This window comes from Zeugodacus cucurbitae, chromosome 3 (genome assembly GCF_028554725.1).
Source record: "Zeugodacus cucurbitae isolate PBARC_wt_2022May chromosome 3, idZeuCucr1.2, whole genome shotgun sequence".
NCBI classification, from domain to species: domain Eukaryota; kingdom Metazoa; phylum Arthropoda; class Insecta; order Diptera; family Tephritidae; genus Zeugodacus; species Zeugodacus cucurbitae.
The window spans coordinates 74,915,571-74,934,375 of record NC_071668.1 but is presented as its reverse complement, the minus strand read 5'-3'; the positions used below and the strand labels follow the sequence as shown (position 1 = coordinate 74,934,375).

General features: G+C 34.9%; 1 protein-coding gene across 1 annotated transcript in view; it reads right to left on the bottom strand.

Annotated features, from left to right (window-relative positions):
• LOC105212041 (negative elongation factor A) overlaps positions 1–18,581 on the bottom strand; it is a 43,483-nt gene extending 24,902 nt beyond the window's left edge. The window contains exon 1 of the mRNA XM_011183790.3: positions 17,468–18,581. Coding sequence (XP_011182092.2) covers positions 17,468–17,575 — 108 coding nt within the window. The 5' untranslated portion in view covers positions 17,576–18,581. The remainder of the gene's footprint in view (positions 1–17,467) is intronic.
• Between the last annotated feature and the right edge of the window lie 224 nt (positions 18,582–18,805).

Sequence of the window (18,805 nt, the reverse complement as noted above, 5' to 3'; positions counted from 1 at the left end):
CTAAAATAAATTTGGTATTTACAAAATTCACACAAATAAAAATGCGTTAACTGAATATCAGTGCTTTGTATTTATAAAAATAAAAAGGGTTGCCACATATTTAAATATAAAAATATTTATTAATTTTTAAAATAAAAGGTGAAGAATGTGAAAATTGAAAAACACATTTCAACTAAAAATTTCAGAAATTTTTATTTTTTTTTATATTTTAATTCTTTTAATTTGTTAATATTTAGAGTTGCCTAATATTGTTTAATAAAAATATAAAAAAAATAACAAATGACTGGTTACAAGATTTTCGTAACAAAAAAAATTGATTTTCCAGTATTTATTGTAATTCTTTCTAAACAGTGTTGCCATCTATCAAGTTTTTCATACATAAAATTATTATTTTAAAATTATGAAAAATCAGTTATAAAGACGACCCAAACTTTCTAACTACAACTTTAATATTTGCATACTTCGACCAGCTCCAACATGGCAATGTGTGAAGACAACTCAAATATGTGGACATGTCGTTTACGTAATGGCGCATACCAACAGTGGTGCCACATGCCACAGCATAATCGCCATGCGTGAAATTGCAACGGAGGGACGACAGCTAATATGGTATTAGCAGTAGTCGTGGCAATTATCTTCTGTAGTAGTCATGCTAATATTTGTGCTTCAATTAGGCACTTGCTATTTTTAGCATTTCATTAGTATGCCACATACACCAACACAAGAAGGTGCATATCGAAAACATACACATCTTCATATACAAAATTTATAAAAAAGGATTACACAAATTGCCGCATAAGCTACACGCTTTGCATATGTTATTGTTGTGATAATAGTTGTTGTTGTTTTAGTTGCAGTTATATTTGCATTACAACTTGGACAGTAAAATATTTGCAAAAATAAATTTTGTGTGGCAAAAGTAGTAAATAAATGTTTACCACCTCATGAATTATCTCAAAAGTTTACTGTTATGTAAATAAGGGTGCATATATTCATAAGTCTATATATATTTGTTTGAAATTAGCAGTGGCATGCCATACGCTTCTCTGCATTCAAAGAAAGCTCTTGTTTGTGGGTGGCACTGAGACGAAAATAGCTGTTCACAAAACAGTAGTGTGTGGTAGATAACCGGAGTGGACTTCTTTATTACAAAAACTGGTAATGAGAGATGGTAGATCATGGTCGTGTAGACGTAAGTTTATACTTTCAGAAAATTAGTACTGAGAGTCTAAACTTTGAAGAAATTACTTGAAGAACTATAAAAATAAATTTTTGAAAATTTCATTCGTCAAGTTTTTGCGAGGACGAATTCTCAACTAGTTCCCGAAAAATTATTTTTACTAAAATAGATACTCAGGTCACAGATTTTCAGTTTTTTTTTCATTCTAATAAGTAACTAAATTAATTTTTAAGAGTATTATATTCTCTAAGAAATTAAAAAAAAAAAAATTTAATCTCAAAATTCGTATTTCATATTCTAAAAACAATATTTTTAACCTCAAAATTTGTATTTTATATGCCAAAATCAATATTTGCACAAAATAATATCAGAAAATCCGTTTCTCAAAGCTGTCTCCACCACCAAAACCTCAAAATCCACTACTGCCAGCAGTGACCCCATTCAACAGTTGGGTGTAAAAGCACAGATAACTGCATGTGTATTGCGAAAAAGTTGCCAAACATGTTGCACCAGCTACATGCGCTGCCAACAATATATTGCAACAACTTTTTTGGTGCATGTGTCTGCAAGCGCATACTTCAAGTTTCCAGCAGCAACCAGTCAACGGTCAGTTGCATCTTCAAAATGCTCAAAAGGCGCACGGAAGCGTATAAAGGTAAGCGCACACATACACATTTAGATGTGATGGTATGCAAAGGCGCGCTTCGCAAAGCTTGGAAATTAATAACAAACTTTCGTTGCATGCAACTTTTTCATGCAACACACACTGGGGCATATGCAAAGTCAGCACACATATGACTGAGCGAAAACAATTTTCAAGCGCTGCAGCTGAAATTCAATGCCTAAACTTGCATTATAACAGTAAAAAAACGCTGCGCGCTCCCGTAAGCAGGTGAAAGGGCGCTCCAACGCTAAGGCAGCACAATAAAGTAGACAATTTTTATTTATTTATTTTTTTTTTTTAATTTTTTTGCAACACGCTTTACTTAATTTCCTTTAATCGCCGCCGGTCAAGAGTTTGCACTAAATAATTTGCATTATTGATGATGGCGTTGTGAAATGGTGAGAGCGCGGATCCATTTGCTTTCGCAGTAAAGCGCAATTTTCTCATAAAAATTATAACTTTTATTACAATGTGCGCTTACAGCTGGCTATAAATGTTTGTATTTTTTTCATATGCAACATTTTATTTTCACAATTTCCGGTACATCATGCAACAGCAGCTTAGGAAATTACACTTATGAATTTACAATATTTGTGCGCACAAACCGAAATGAACACTCTAAAACGTTGGAAAAAACAAATAATAATGACGCCAACTATTAATTACTGCGCTGTCACAAATCCGAAAATATACACAAACATGCAACGTCGCATCGGGCCCTTAAATCATTCATCAACTGTCAGTCATTGGAAATTAGCGCTTGTGTAAATATGTATGTTTGACAGCGCATCTCAACATCCGTTGGTATGTAGCGTGGGTCAATTAATACATATTCGCCAACCAATTCGGATTGGCATGGCAATGTGAGCGTCAATATAACATAAAATCCAATTCCCAGTGTTGATGGTAGCCATTTAAAATGAAATCGAAAGTGTTGTAAGTGTAAGTGTGGGAAGTCTGGTTTGGTTTAAGAAATTTAACTGAAATGCAATTTAATTAATATAATTACAAATTTCCTTCTGATAAGTGTTGAAAAAATGTGAAAATCACATATAAGCTCATAAGTGGTTTGCTAGAAATCATAGTTGTGAGATCTGTTAAAGTATTCAGTGATTGCTGGAGGAAATATGTAGGAAAATTAGAGAGTACTTCGTTTATCTACGCATAAAAATGTTCCCCACTATTATGGATCTTATTGAACTCATCATGTCTAATTGCTATCTTTATAAGTTGAAATATTCAACGTTGATCTAGACTATTTCTCATTGAGGTGAATTTATAGTTCATAATTTTAGTATGCCTTGCCAACTTCCTTATATTGGAGGGCGATGCGGTTGAATTATCATATTCACTTTTCTTGGAATGCTCATCCGTACTTTCACCTTCGTTCAAGTACTTGAGAAGTACTTCCTTAGATCATCAAAGATTTTTCTCTTTAGTAATGATAACACAATGTTCTCTTCTCTTTTATTATTTCAACAAGTCAGCTTTTCTGGGACATGTAGTTCCTATGATATATTCTAAATTCCCCTATTCTAGAGCAACCGTACCATATATACATACAATGAAGTGACAGTCTCAGCTATTATCTAGTATTACCAAAAAGACAATTTAATTATATAAGTAGCTTCTAATCATGCCCATAGTGATCCTGAGTATATATCTCTAAGAATTTAATATTTGAGGTATATATATACATATATCTCCCCTCCGCCTTTTTGTCTTTTGAATTTCTATACTATACATCTTTGAAAGGTCTTGACATAAACTACAAAATGACGCTATGCCTGATTAGTTTGGATATTGCGTTCAACAGTTAAAGACGTATAAACATGGAGTTCACTAACGCCAAAATTCGCGCTATTTTAAAGCAAATCCGCTATCCTTTGTTAAAGACAAATCCGCTAGAGAAACATTCCGTGAGATTAATGGGGTTTTAGGGGGATTAATGGTGTTTCAGGGGACCTGTGACGACGAATACCGATCAAATCATGTAGCATCTCGTGACATCGTCCAGGAGATGGGAGTTAGCTCCAAACCATTTTAAACCATCTGCAGAAGACTGGATACACAAAAAAGCTTGACGTTTGGGTGCCTCATGATTTGACACAAAAAAAACCTTCTGGACCGAATCAACGTATGCGATATGCTGCTGAAACGGAACGAACTCGACCCATTTTTGAAGCGGATGTTGCAAAATGGATCACATACGACAATATCAGCATATGGCCAAGTTGGCTACTGTTGGTTTTGGTGTGTTTGGTGGGATTGGAACTATGAGCTGTTCCCATATGTCCAGACGCTTAATTCTACCATCTACTGTGAACAACTGGACCGCTTCAAGCAGGCGATCGACCAGAAGCGTCTAGAATTGGACAAAAGGGAAGGGTGTAGTGTTCCACCAGGACAACGGCTGACCACACACTTCGTTGATGACTCGTCAGAAGCTACGGGAGCTCGGATGAGAGATTTTATCGCATCCACCATATAGCCCGGACATAGCGCCAAGTGATTACCACCTGTTCTTGTCCATGGCGAGCGCCCATGGTGGTGTATAGTTGAACTCAAAAGAGGCTTGTGAAAAGTGGCTGTCCGAGTTCTTCGCAAATAAGGAGGGGACTTCTACGAGGGGGTATTATGAAGTTATCGTCTAGAAGGAAACAGATTATCGAATGAAACGACGCATATTTGAACTAAATCCGATCACTGTAACACGTTTTATAAAGCATTGAATAAAGAGCAAAATAGGGGAAGGGAGTTATGACAACCTAATATTTATACTTACAAATGTAATCTAAATTTCATCATCATTTCGATGCAATTTTTCAATGAATTCAAATTGTTAAAAGAAATTTTAATATTTTTAAATAAGTTTTCCATTTTTTATTTGTTTTTAATAAAAATAAATTGCGAATTTTCTTCCACATTTCTTCCCTTTTATTGCAAATTCCATCGCTGTTGCTCTGTTGTCGTCACTGAAGATGAAAGTTGCATTTCTGTTTTAAGCTAAATTTGTGACGAATGTCGGAACAACAAAGGCATGTGGCAGCTGCCGCACAAGGGCCAGTGACCATAACAACGGAAAGCAAGCTGCAGAAAATTCAAAAAATAATATAAAAATTGCCAACGACTTAATTGTTTTTTCCAATGTACAACTTGTCTTTACTACATTACATTGCTATCAACGGCAAGCAGCGACAGCTTGCGGCAGGGAGATGACCCAAGACTCAAGAGCAGAAAAAATATGACTGGCGGTAAATTTAGTAACTCATTGAAATTGATAGCGCAAAGCAAAAGCGTTTGATTAATTAAATAATGGTTGTGTAATAGTTGTTGAAGTCATATTTCTGTACAGCTGTGTCTTTCTTAATTTTTTATAATTTTCCCAATTTGTGAATATTTTCGCGTAAATTTCCATTGAACCCACTACAAACTGGCTTATTATATGCACACACATAACAAATTACATAAAAAAAGTGTTTGTGAAATACTTATTTAATAATGAAAATAATAGTTGAGAAAAAAGGCTTTCATGCAACGGCAAACGAAAACGAAAACTCGTGCCGCGAACGCTTGACCTTAACCAGCTGCAATTGAATGTGGTGAAATGGCCAAAAACGACTTTACAGTTATGCACTCATCTTGTTGCATTTTGTTTTGCTATTCAAAAATCTGGTTGTGAAAACTTGTTCAACTTACAGTTGTTGTTGTTGCGTACTTGCATTGTTTGGCGCATGCGCAACACTTTAATTTCCGTTAACAAATTTGATGACGCGACGAAGTTGCAGTGCAGTGTCGGCATACCATGCGAATAAAAATTATGGACACATGTTGCAGCAACATTTTTTGTTGCAAGCTGAGCAGGTTGTAGGTGAGAAATATTTACTTTTCTAAAATAGAAATTTTAGTAACTTTATAGAAAAGTGAACTAATAAATATATTTGCTTGGAAAATTGAATGCTCATAGCTCAGGTATCGATGGCTTAGATAATTATATTCAAAGAGGGATTGAATTTCACAGACATCCAACTATGTGTCCAATTTGGGGAGTTCACCTTACAAAGCCGACTTCATAAGGGATTTTTCCATATTATATTTAACATCTATAAGCTATTTCCTTTTTGACCTCTTCAGCGGTTGGATTTTAGTATGCCATTAAGATCGAAATAAACCTTTAGAACGACTGTCATTATTATTTTGACTCGCTTAGTAGGTCGCTTTCCAATAAAGAGACATGAAGTACATCGTCGAGATGTCATAAAAAAATGTAGAAGGATGCTGTAGAATCATCAAATCAACTCATATCAAATCATCTCATATCCTCCTTTTTTGCATTTGAGAGTTAAGAGTATATATAGATAAACGAACTTAAAACCCAAGGAACGAATCGAACGTCGGGAATCGGGCGATATTGATATTTATTTATATATCTGTTTATTACCGTTTAGATTTTATTAAAAAAATATCAAAAATCAGGAAAATTTATTTCGTTCATTTGAAAAAAAAATTGAAATTCTCAACCGGTTCTTTAAATAATTGACATAGAGATATTATTTTCCAAGTTAGATTTATTTGTGTTATGAAATAGCCCAACAACAGTAACACCAATTGCTAGTTAAGTAACCATTATAGAAAAGAAAGCACCAAAAAGTACAGAAATGGCGGAATTGAGTCATACGATTACCAGAATGTGAAAAAAACTACAAATTAAAGCCAGTAACAGCAGCAAATCAACGAACAACGATTAGCAACAAAATTGAAAACTTCAACACCAATAACAACAGCCAACACCAAAAGCAGACATGGTCGGCACAATGTCCTCAGCGTTATGAAGATTACAACGGTTAAGCAATAAGAAATCACAAACAATGCCAACAACAACAAAATTTACGCTAAAGGCTGCCTGGTTGTACCAGTAATGACAACAAAATGAAAAACAATTACAACAACAGCATGTGTTGAGTATTAGCGCTAGCAATAAGCAAAGCGCAGCGACATCTGGCAACAATTGGAAACGCCACATTGACGCTGAAGATGATCGTGTCGTGGTTATTATTTTTGTTTTTGTTGTTGCTGCTGTTGCATACTTTTCATAGAGCGTGAGTGTCTCTGTGTGTCTGTGTGGTGTTGTTTCTTGTTTCTTGCGTTCGCTACTGTTATGGTTGTTATGGTGGCTGCGGCTGCGGCGGCGGCTGTTGCTGCTGTTGTTACTGCTGCTTATCGCGTCTCACAACTGCTCATTTGGGAATTTCTTCATTTGCTGTTGTTTTATTTAGTTATTTTATTTTATTTTATACCTTATTTTGCTTTTGTTGCGCATTTATCTCAATTTGTTTTTGTTTGTATACCTTGGCGCTTCATACAACGGCATTTGGCGCTGCTTACTTTCACTTTTAATGGTCTGGTGTCTTTAAGAAGACCCAAAAATAAAAAATAAATAAAAATATTTTCGAATTCAAGTTAAAAAATTGAGTAAATTGTAATTGGTGAGATCATAAATACGTTTGGAAATTATAAAAGAACGAAAGTATTCGATTGCAGCACAAAAATAATTTTATTTATAATAATTTTTGGAATTCAAAATGGAATTTTGCTAAATTTACTTCTATAAGAGGTTACTAAATGAGGTATAGGGGGTATGAGAGCTAGCCAGGAGCTTTAGGTTTTCATATATTTTTAGCTAGAAAACATATTTGTTTAGTATTTTAAATATTTTCTGAAACCAATTTTTTTTTAAAGTCTCTATGTGCCTCACTTAAATAAATTTGCATAAATTAAAACTTTCATTTTGCTCAAAATAGAATTTGTATGTATATGTATATACAATATTTACATACTATCCGCTGCTTTAAACACTTCCATAAACCTTTATAAACCGCATACCACAAATATATACGCGCATATATATAAAATATATGCATGTATAAAGCAAAGTCACAGCGCAGGCGTAAAGTCATCAAGCCAATTTCGTTAATTTGACACACTTTCGAGAACAAAAAGCCGAATGAATTAAATGACAGCAACAAATAACGGATCAATTTAGCAAAAACAAAAAAATTACGAATCTTTACAAACAAATTTGTATAAGTATGTGTGCCTTTGTGAACTGACTCAAACCGCTCAAAGTTAGCTCAGTCAGCTCAAGCGTATGTTAAATTTTTCAATAAGCTTTTTTCGCATTTCTTTGCTCTTGCTACGCATAAGCTTCGCATAATTACGTACAACCAGTACATAATGAGATACAATCATTTGTGAAGTGTGAAATCGATTAGAAATTCTGTTAGTATGCTAATGAAAGTGTGTGTGAATACTCAAAGTCAGTTAAAGAATACAATTTTAATCGATGTGTGGTTGTATATATAGCTACTCTGAACCTTAAGAGCCAATATACGGCATATGAATGTATACAAATTGAACAAATTGGACAAATAATAAATAGTTTGCTGCTATTGTTTTAGAGTGGTATACATCATTAAAATCAAGACAAAGAAATTCTTATTTCCACAACATCATTTATCATTATTTTTCATCATTTAAACACCTCAGAACTAAACAAATGGGTCTGGGTTAAATTGCGGTAAAATTTTGGTGTATTCACAAAATAGAAGAAACAAAAAGCTTTTTAGTTCAAAGATTCTCGACGAATTATAAAGATGAACCTGAGCGGATCGCATAATCCTTTAGATAGAGATTCCAAAAATCTCTTATGTTCAAATAAAGTTCGCGAACGATTCGTGAGCCGTTTCAAATACTCGCGAGTAATAAAAAGAGAGCTGTGAGTATGAACAGAAACGCACATAAACCGTCTTCCAAACACCAAAAATGTATTCCAGAACCTTCTATTTTGAAGAACTCTATTTGAGGAACTTTTAGATAGAGATTTCCAAATTCTTTTCGTTCAATTTAAGTTCACGAACGATTCGCGAGCCGTAATAGTCGGAAAGCTATAAGTGTGAGCAAAAACATACTTAAACCACTTTTTTAACACCAAAAATTTATTCAAGAACCTTCTATTTTGAAGAACTCTATTTGAAGAACCATTAGATAGAGATTCTCAAATTCAAGAATCTTCTATTTTGAAAAACGCTTTCTTAACACCAAAAATTGATTCAAGAACTTAAAAGAGTTTCAAGAGATAATTCATTAAGCAAATTGACAACCCTAAGATCCACAAAATGCAAGAGTCTAATGATACTCGTAATTACCTGAAAGTTATTTTAGTAATTGCTTTTAAAAAGCAGGTGAAAACTGAGAAACAACAGACTTTGTTCCAAAAAAAAAGAAACGAAGAACCAATTTATTGAAAGCAAACGGAAGAAAAACATGAAGAAATCTAGAAAAAAACTAAAAATATCACATCACAACGAACTTTCCCTTTTTAAAGTGAAGAAGCGATCGATGCGACTGCGATCGATACGATAAAGTTGTGTGACAAGTACATATGTATGAGAATGACAACAACAAAAGCAAAGAATCATTACCAAGGCAAGAAACATTAAAAGCGAACATCAATATCGATGAGCGAGTCATTGCGCATAGAAAGCATACGAAAGCTAAGCAAATAGCAATGCGCATGCGCACAGTTACAAGCTGTAAACGAAGGCGCTGAAATGTTTTATGCAATTTTTTTTAAGATTTTATGGAATATAGAAGATTACGTTAAAGATTATGAACTATAATTGCAGTACCTTTAATACTATATGCAAGAGCTAACCTCAAAAATAAAAATATTTATAAAAAATCAATAACTGCAGTGCAATTCAAGTTATCGCTGCACGATTAAATTGGCGTAAAATTTCAATTTCCCTACCTTGATTAGCATTTAGTGCCGTGGAAAATCAAAAATGCACAAATTAAAAATCTCAACTCCACCGCCAAGCAGCTGCATTTTTTTAGGCGAAGAAACCATGAAAAAATCAACACCAACCGCCAAAGTGCACTCTTCAATCAATGAAAAGTTATTATTAGCTTAGCTGCACTTCGCCTCATTGCTCTTCATTATAAATTAACTGCGATTGCATAACGACAAGCCAGCACAATTATCGATTGGCGTCGACAGCATGACCCCCGACTGTGCAACGCTGGCCCTTCTGATTATGTTTAGCTACATTAAGTTGAAAGTATGGTTTGTCAATCACCGGCAATGTAGAGGCAAACACTTGACATCGTTTGCACTGCCAACTGCTGACGGTTGATTGTTTATCGCTTAATCTGCGGGCGTTTAAGTTTTAATGACTGGTTGGACTGTTATTTTTGTGGTAATCTATTGACAAGACAAGCGTGTTTTTGATTGATTTACACGAAATTACTATTCAAGGTGAAGGTAATTTAGTTGGTTTTATTGATTTATATGTGCAGATAAGGAAGATTGCTCTAAGCTAAACAGCTGGCGATTTGTGTCTTGAGTTTGGGTGCAATGATTATACAATCGACTGACAATTTTTTCGTAATTACTATGATGAGACCATTTTGTTGTAAAACATTATATTTTGTTGTTTTATGCTTCAGAAGTTTGCCATTGTAGATTAACTGTGACAAGAAGAATTGTTATGACCCTTTTTTCTTATAAATGGTATATGGTTCATTATCATTACTCCTTCTATTGACTGGATATCGAAAAAGCGTAGACTTCATAAGGCTTCTTTCAGCGTTTTGCCTGAGTTCGATAAACAATTGTTTTGGAATAGAATTCGGAATAGGTTCACAAAAAAATCGATTATTATATCAAATTATAGTTTTTCCCTCCCAACGGCGAATACCGCAGACGATGGAATGATGAGCTGTACGATTTATACGACGACATTGACATAGTCCAGCGAATAAAAGACAGCGGCTATGCTGGCTAGGTCATGTTGTTCGAATGGACGAAGGTTCTCCAGCTCTGAAAGTGTTCGATTTCACTCCACTCCGATGGAAGGACCAGGTGGAGAAGGACCTGGCTTCACTTGGTGTAACCAATTGGCGAGTTCAGAAGGTGTCTTTATGTCTATTCTCTTGAAATTTAACGATAAAAGTATTGTATGATATATTTTAGAATCTTCTCACATTGTTAAGCTTAAAACAGATCCCGGAGCTTTAGCGTGTTCATGAGTTTCAACCCTAAACGGTATTCAGAAGACTCCTTAGACTCTAACCTAAAAGGAATTTCGGAAATGTTGTACTCTCATAGAACGTCCTACAAAGACAATAAAGTTGGTGGGATGTAGCATGTTTCGAGTTCACAAATGTAAGGGTCTAACTACGCGGTTCAAAGCGACTATAACTCTCGAGTATTTAAATAACAAAATCTGGATAATAATAAATGGAGTAATTATTCATACTGTGATTAGGGAAAGCTTTGCCATATTGTCTTCATATTTTATTCCATCAAATTTAAAATAATCACGAAAATCTTCTTAAAGCCAAAAGCCAAGGATTTAAGGTAAATAACCCTACTTAAGTAAAAAAAAATTAAGTAACAACAGGAAATTACGTATAAAAATCGTGTCTTCAACCCCCTGAAGACATCGCATTATTGCCGAAATAATCATATGTGATACCATTTGATGAGCTCTAAGGAACAGGAAGCTGCACATGCGATTCTAGGGAAGCACATACTTACTTCCCTAAATATATATTCATATATAATATGAATATCTGCTACCAATTGATTTCTTTTCAACGCATAACACGGGTGTATGTACGTGTGTCTAACGGCATTCGCTACTTGCAAAGATGGGGAATTTAAATTTGAATTTGGCGGCGCCGATAATATCTGATGTGCGACATATCGGTGTGCAGCAGCAGTAATGGCAGTGCAGACGCGGTGTATGCGCGGCAGATTAACGTTCGTTTTTGATGCTGTAATATAAAAAAAAGTGACGGTGTGGCGTGCGGATTGCGATTTAAAACCGGAAATTGCTAACGCAAATTGAGAGCAAAACCGGAGGAGTAAAAGCGGCAAATATTTGAATGCAGATACATGTATGTATGCACATATGTGTGAATACAAATAGCGCACAATGGCAGATGTGTCATGTCATGCTGCATATGCAAAGCGTTTGGACTTTTTTTCGTCACATATATATATTTGAATATATATTCATATTTATATGAAGCAAAGCGTATGTTTGCGCAGCAGTCGTTATGAAGTGCTTCATCAAATATTATATATACATATATATATATCGCTCGCGTTTACCCATCCATCTGCTGCATTGATGTAATAGTTACTTGACTGTTGCTGGCCTCACTCACTAGCTGCTTCAATACAACATTTCATTTATGTTTTTTAATATTTTATTTTTCGCTTAATTTACATTTTTTGCTGCGCTATTTTATTTCTTTCACATCTGCTCATAAGTGCAATATCAGTATGAACTAGCTCTGCTGACAGTGGCCCCCATAACTGCTGCCACCGCTTTATGCCGCTATTTGTGGCAATAACCGCTTGTCTATCTTTTATCTGGCTTTTATGGTAACGTCTCTTTCATTCATGGCGCGCTTTTGACATTTTCCCGTTTACTATTTTATATTTTTTTAATTCTTTTTTTTATTTTTGTATTTTTCTGTTTGTTTGTTGTTTGGTGCTGTGACACCTTTTAAAGGCGCCATTCAAAGTGCGACTACCTTTTGAATACTTTCAGATAGCGATGAAATAATAATAGTAAAACTTTTATAGCGTGACATATGCGGACCGATGACGGGTTGAGGCCCTGTAGTGCGGCCAACTGTTAGGTTTCTAATGAAATGTGAAGAAGTTTGAAGACACTGTTTAGTTTCTGAGGGAACTTTTTGAAGTAGCTAATACATATGTTCCCTTAACTATTGTTTGAAGAAGCAAATTGCCTTTTCGGTAGACTACACATTGATTGGGTACTATATTCCATACCAAAACGTTTAGCATTTTCCGATGTTAAGGCAAAAAAATATTTTTAAAGAAGATAACTTTTGATAAACTGAAAATATATCGTATTGAGATAACGATAATTGAGTTGTTTATTATTTAATAGATGCTTAGAGAAAAAGAGGAGAGGCATTAATATTGAACCAACAAATAGGAAGGAAGAAAATTAGATTTATGAACTTATGGAACGGATCGCTTGTCATCGAATACTGTGCCAATCGACAGCAGATTTATGAACTTATGGAACGGATCTCATCTTAGCGAATATTGATCAATTCATTCGACAACTGATTTATGAACTTATGAAACCGATCTCATCTCATCGAATATTGATCAATTCATTCGACAACTGATTTATGAACTCATGAAACGCATCGCATGCCAGTAAATATTCCATCCTTCAATAAGGGATTTATGAACTTATGAAAAAGAGAAGAGACATTGATCTTGAACCCACATTTAAGGTATCTACAGAACTTTCATCAGTCAAAACGAGATTTATGAACTTATGGAACGGGTCGCTTGTCATCGAATACTGTGCCAATCGACAACAGATTTATAAACTTATGAAACGGATCTCATAGCTTCGAATATTGTTTAACTCATTCTACAACTGTTTTATAAACTTATGAAACGAATTCCATGTCAGCAAATATGGAATTAATCAACAAGAGATTTATGAACTTATGAAAAAGAGAAGAGACATTGATCTTGAACCCACATTTAAGGTATCTACAGATCTTTCATCAGTCAAAACGAGTTTTATGAACTTAAGGAACAGATCGCTTGTTATCGAATACTGTGATAATCGACAGCAGATTTATGAACTTATGGAACGAATCTCATCTCAGCAAATATTGATCAATCCATTAGACAACTGATTTATGAACTAATGAAACGACTGCCATGAAGCAAATATGGAATCAATCAACAAGAGATTTATGAACTTATGAAACGGATTCCATATCAGCAAATATGGAATCAATCAAGAAGGGATTTATTAACTTATGTAACGGTTCGGATGTCATCGAATATCGATGTTTATTGGACAATAATACTGCTGGAATTTTCAAATGATGATACCAAATAATATTTCATTGATCTGTCTTGCGATCTTTAACCATAAGACAGTCTTGGGGATCTTAAGGAGGAGTCAGTGCGAGTGAAGAGGAACAGGGAAAATGTATGGAGAGATGAGTGTCATTTATGAAAAAGTGTTTTATGACCATGACCCCAAATAAAACAAGGTTTCAAGTGCCTTAAATTAATCTAGAAAACGAATTTGAAACGAACCAACAACTTGAAGCAACGAGCAACAGTTACTACACTTAGCCATACACTTCAATGAAAAGAACAGTGATTCTAACACACTTTTGACACACATTGCTTGTGGCTTTAAACATTTTGTTAAGAATTTCATGAACAACATTTTTCTGGTTCAACTTTCTTTTCGCACAAATGGCGCGACTCATACAACGTCATTGATTTGCATATATTTTGGTAGACTTCACTGAGCGGCGCTTAACACAAAATAGCTTAAGTGGCTTTCAGTACCTCATACATAGTTATGAGTAATGCAAGCACATCCCTCTAGGGAGATACACATGTGGCGACTGAGATTTTCTGTTTTTTGCATAATTTGCATTTTTACATATTATCATTATTATTTACACTGATTTATAGTAAATAACAACATAATTCATTGGCGCGGTGAGCTGCCAGTAAGCGCGCTAAAAAATTTACTCGCACACAGACAAGACAGGAATATCTGTATGTATTTGAGTGTGTAGTGAGGAATTCCAGTAAAGTAAAGAGTGGCGGCACACATGCATGCTTGGGTGCTTAGAAAATGCCTTTATGGCTGCCAGGTGGTATGTGTGTGTGCCACATTGCTGTAGAGCCTGCCGGTATGCGGTGAATGCTTATGAGGAGACACACAAACACATACACACTCAGGCACATGCACATATTGACCCTAAAAAGTGCGAGTCCTCCATCAATAAATACTCGCACAACACACTCTTACAAGCGTATACATTCACCGTTAGATATGCTATTGAAAGTGCACTAAAAATGCACACATTCTTGACTCGACGCCGCACACCATCCCAGCACACTCACACCCGAGTGTAGTGCACCCCTCAAAGAAGCGTGTACGTGCGTTTGTAAGCTACAGCAGCTTAACATAAAATTTATATAAAATACCATCAAACGAAAATGCAATGCAAAAAAAATAGAAAAGAGTGCAAGAATTGGCAAAATAAAAAAAGACGTAAACGGCAGTAAATGAGGAGCTCCCATTTCGAGTTGAAACAAATGGCTAAATGAATGCAGCCACTACGCTCTAGCACTCGCATATTTGTAAGGAGGTTGCATTTGACTGCATTTGCTCTATTTATTTATTTTTACGGTCCTTATAAGTGAGCTATATACAGCGAATTGCAGAACTGGTGAAATAAGTAGTGAACGCGTAGAAAGAAAGAAACTTATAGGTACTATATGTACTCGTATACAACACAAGCAATATAGCACCCTGTAAGGATGTAGGTTGTTGGTTCCTCCATAGTTTGATTATTCGATCTAGATATAATATATAGATCATATAGTCAAACAGTTCTATATTTTCGAATATTTATGAATTCTCAGAAAGAAGTGACAATAAAGAGCGTATTATAGACTAATGTTATGAAATATGTCTTATATGGAGATTTTTTTGTTCTGATGGGCATATTTTTCTCAGATTCAACTAGATAAAATATATAATTTCGTTAAAATATTAGAGACAACTCTTGTTATTTAGCATTTGTATCCCTTCTCAATATTAGGTTAATAATTATAAATATTTACCGACCTAATCCTAGAGCAAATATCAGTCTCCGGCTTATATTATTTATTTCCAAGTGTATTGGTGTAAACATCGTTACTAACCATCTATAGATGATTTCTTTTAGTAGATCAAGTTATTAATTACACCAATGTAAAAACCTTAAGCGATCCATATATATTTACAGTGTATCAGGCCTCCGTTCCACAAGTTCAAATTTTATATCAGAAGGTATATGTCACAAGTACATATTTTCAAACACTTTTAAAAACGTATACATATATATTTAGAGGATGAAACTAAGGCTCAACGCACACAGGATTAATCAAGACGTCTTTTCTTGTCTGATACGACAACATCCCATAGCTTCATATGTGACAACCCACACCGAACAAGACGAGACAAAATGAATGTTCGCTTGGCATGGGCTAGAGCAAAATACGTTTTTGTGTCTTATTAGTCAAAGACATTTTTGACTAATACGGTATGGGTTGATCCTAAGACAAGAGACTTATGGTGGACGACTTATCCACGCGAAAGACAAATATCTTATTATTTAACATTAAATATATCTTCACTATTGAATTGTATTGTAAAAGTGGGATTTTTTAATAAAATTGTTAATAGTTGTATCACCAACTCGAGTTTAAGTCTCTCTGTGTTTATGAACAACTGCTTTCACTGAATGGTTTATGAAAAGTTTAGTTGAACTAAACTCTTAAGTAGACAATGAAGTGGTTTTATGAACTCGTGTTTAAAATGAGTTTAGTTGAATTTAACACTTAAATATGGGACCAAGAGGTTTTGTAAACTCGTGTTTAAGGTATTGAGTTTACGAAAAAGTAATAACTATTTGAAGAATTTATGAACAATTTAACACTTAAATTAAAAGTTGAGAGGTTTCATAAGTGTTTGAGATGTTGAGTCTATGTACAACTACTAACTACTTTAACTGTATTATTAAAGTAAGTTTAGTTAAGCCTAACTCTTAAGTATACGATTAAAACGTTTCCTAAACTGGTGCTTAAGACGTCGAGTTTATGAACAAGTACTAACTACTTTAACTGTATTATTAAAGTAAGTTTAGTTAAGCCTAACTCTTAAGTATACGATTCAAACGTTTCCTAAACTCGTGCTTAAGGCGTTGAGTTTATGAACAAGTACTAACTGTTTGAACAAAAGAGTTTAAGAAGGGTTTAGTTGATTTTAACACTTAAATATGCCATCAAATGAACGTGTGTTTAAGGCCTTGAGTTTATGAACAACTACGAACTGCTTTAACTGGTGAATTAAAGAAAAGTAGTTGACTTTAACTCTTAAATATACGATCAAGTGGTTTCATAAACTCGAGTTTAAGGATATAAATTCCTAACTAGCAACTGAGAACTGGGTATAACTTAACCCTTAAAGATAGTTTAAAGTTTTAATTTTAGGAACATTAACTTTGATTTCACTTTAATTTTCAAAAATAATTAAACGATGATTTAAACTATTTTCAATAAATTATATGACATGGTATTAGATATTCATTGAACATGCTTCAGCGAGATCCTTTCATAAAAGAATTATTTTTAAATATAAAATAATATCCTTAAAATTAATTTTTAATTTTAAAACACCTCATGCCAAGTCCTTTAACACTCACAAATTTTTCAATTTTTTAATTCTCTTTTGTTTCTCTATGGCGTTATCACACACAATTTAATGCCTTTTTAATAAATTAAAATTTTATGAGTATTCCAATTAAATTTTGTACAAAGCAAATGCATTAAAGTGAAAAGCTACTGGCTCCTGGCGATATTACTATAACTATATTTAGCACTAAACGCTTGTATGTAGGTGTGTGTGTGTGCACTATAAAATTTCTATTTTCATTTAAGACGAATTCATTTCGTTTGATTGCATTTCACTTACCACATCATTTGCAGCACGATTGGGATTAAATCCTTGGGCGGCGATTCCTGTGAGCAGGCAGCATGCACCCAACAGCAGCAACAACAAATTGCACGATAACAATCTCATGTTGCACGAGGAAAGCACAAACAAACACACACAAAACAAGGAAATCAGTGGGTGAGGGGGTAGTAGAGTAAATAATGCGCTGAACAATTCAAAAACGGAATTTTAGTTTGTTGTTGCAATTAAATGAGTTTTTTTGCACGATTTATTTTTGTTAAGAATAAAATTTATTTTTGTTTTTGTAAAATTCTATTAGAAACACGCGCACACAATGCTAACTGTAACTGTTTGCATGCAATTTTCCGTTTCTCCACAAAAGTTTTTTTTTTGTTTTTGTTGTTATTGTGTTTATTTTCGAAAATAAATTTTTAAAATATTTTTTATTGCTTCTTTTCGAAAACTTTTAAATTCAGTTTACGTACGCAGCACAATTTACTGCGTGAAAATGTCGTTGGCTTGCACAAATCGTATAATTTCTTATAGTTGTTGTTATTGTTGTACGAGAAACGCATACAATAAATAAAAGCGCAAAACCCCGCTTTGTACGCACGCTCACGCTTGACTGTTACGAAGACACTGATTGCCAACACTGCGCGTATACTCGCTGGTATTTACGGAATATGCACTGCTGCTTGCTTGCTTGACTATCAACTATCAACTAGCTACTAGCGACTAACAACGGCCACAGACGCAGACGAAGTTTGTTAGTCAACTGGACTGGTAAAAGTTCGACGCTCAACTGAAATTCACATTCACAATTGGTAACAATTTTAAGTCAAAGACGCTTGTTGCGCTGCGCTGCCACTGCTACTGTTGCTGTTGCTGCTCGATTGTTGTTATTGCTATTGCTAGCGCCGACAATGTGGTTCGTTGCTTGTTGGCTCGCACGCTCGTTCGTTTGCTCGGCGCGGCTGCTGTACGGCTTATACGACGCACTGTTGTTGCTGTTGCCGAGTGTTTTGCTTGCAAGCAGAAGCGACCAACGTCTTTCGGTTGGACAGTTAGCGTGCGAGAAGAGGCGTGCTGTTGTGGAAGCGTGCGGCGCGCACACGTCTGTAGTTTGAAAGCGACTGAATTGCAAGCGTGCGCCCGCTAAGCTCACAGGTGTTGGTGGCGCCACTGATAGCACACGGCGCTGTGTGCTGATGCACAAGTAGTTGTAGTTGTTGTTGTCGGTGTGAAGGCGACTGAGACTACTTACTCATCAGTTAGTAGCCATGGTGGCAGCGGTTAAAGATACAAGCGCCGCAACAGCTGGACTCAAACGCGTTGAGCCGCACAAACAGAAACCAC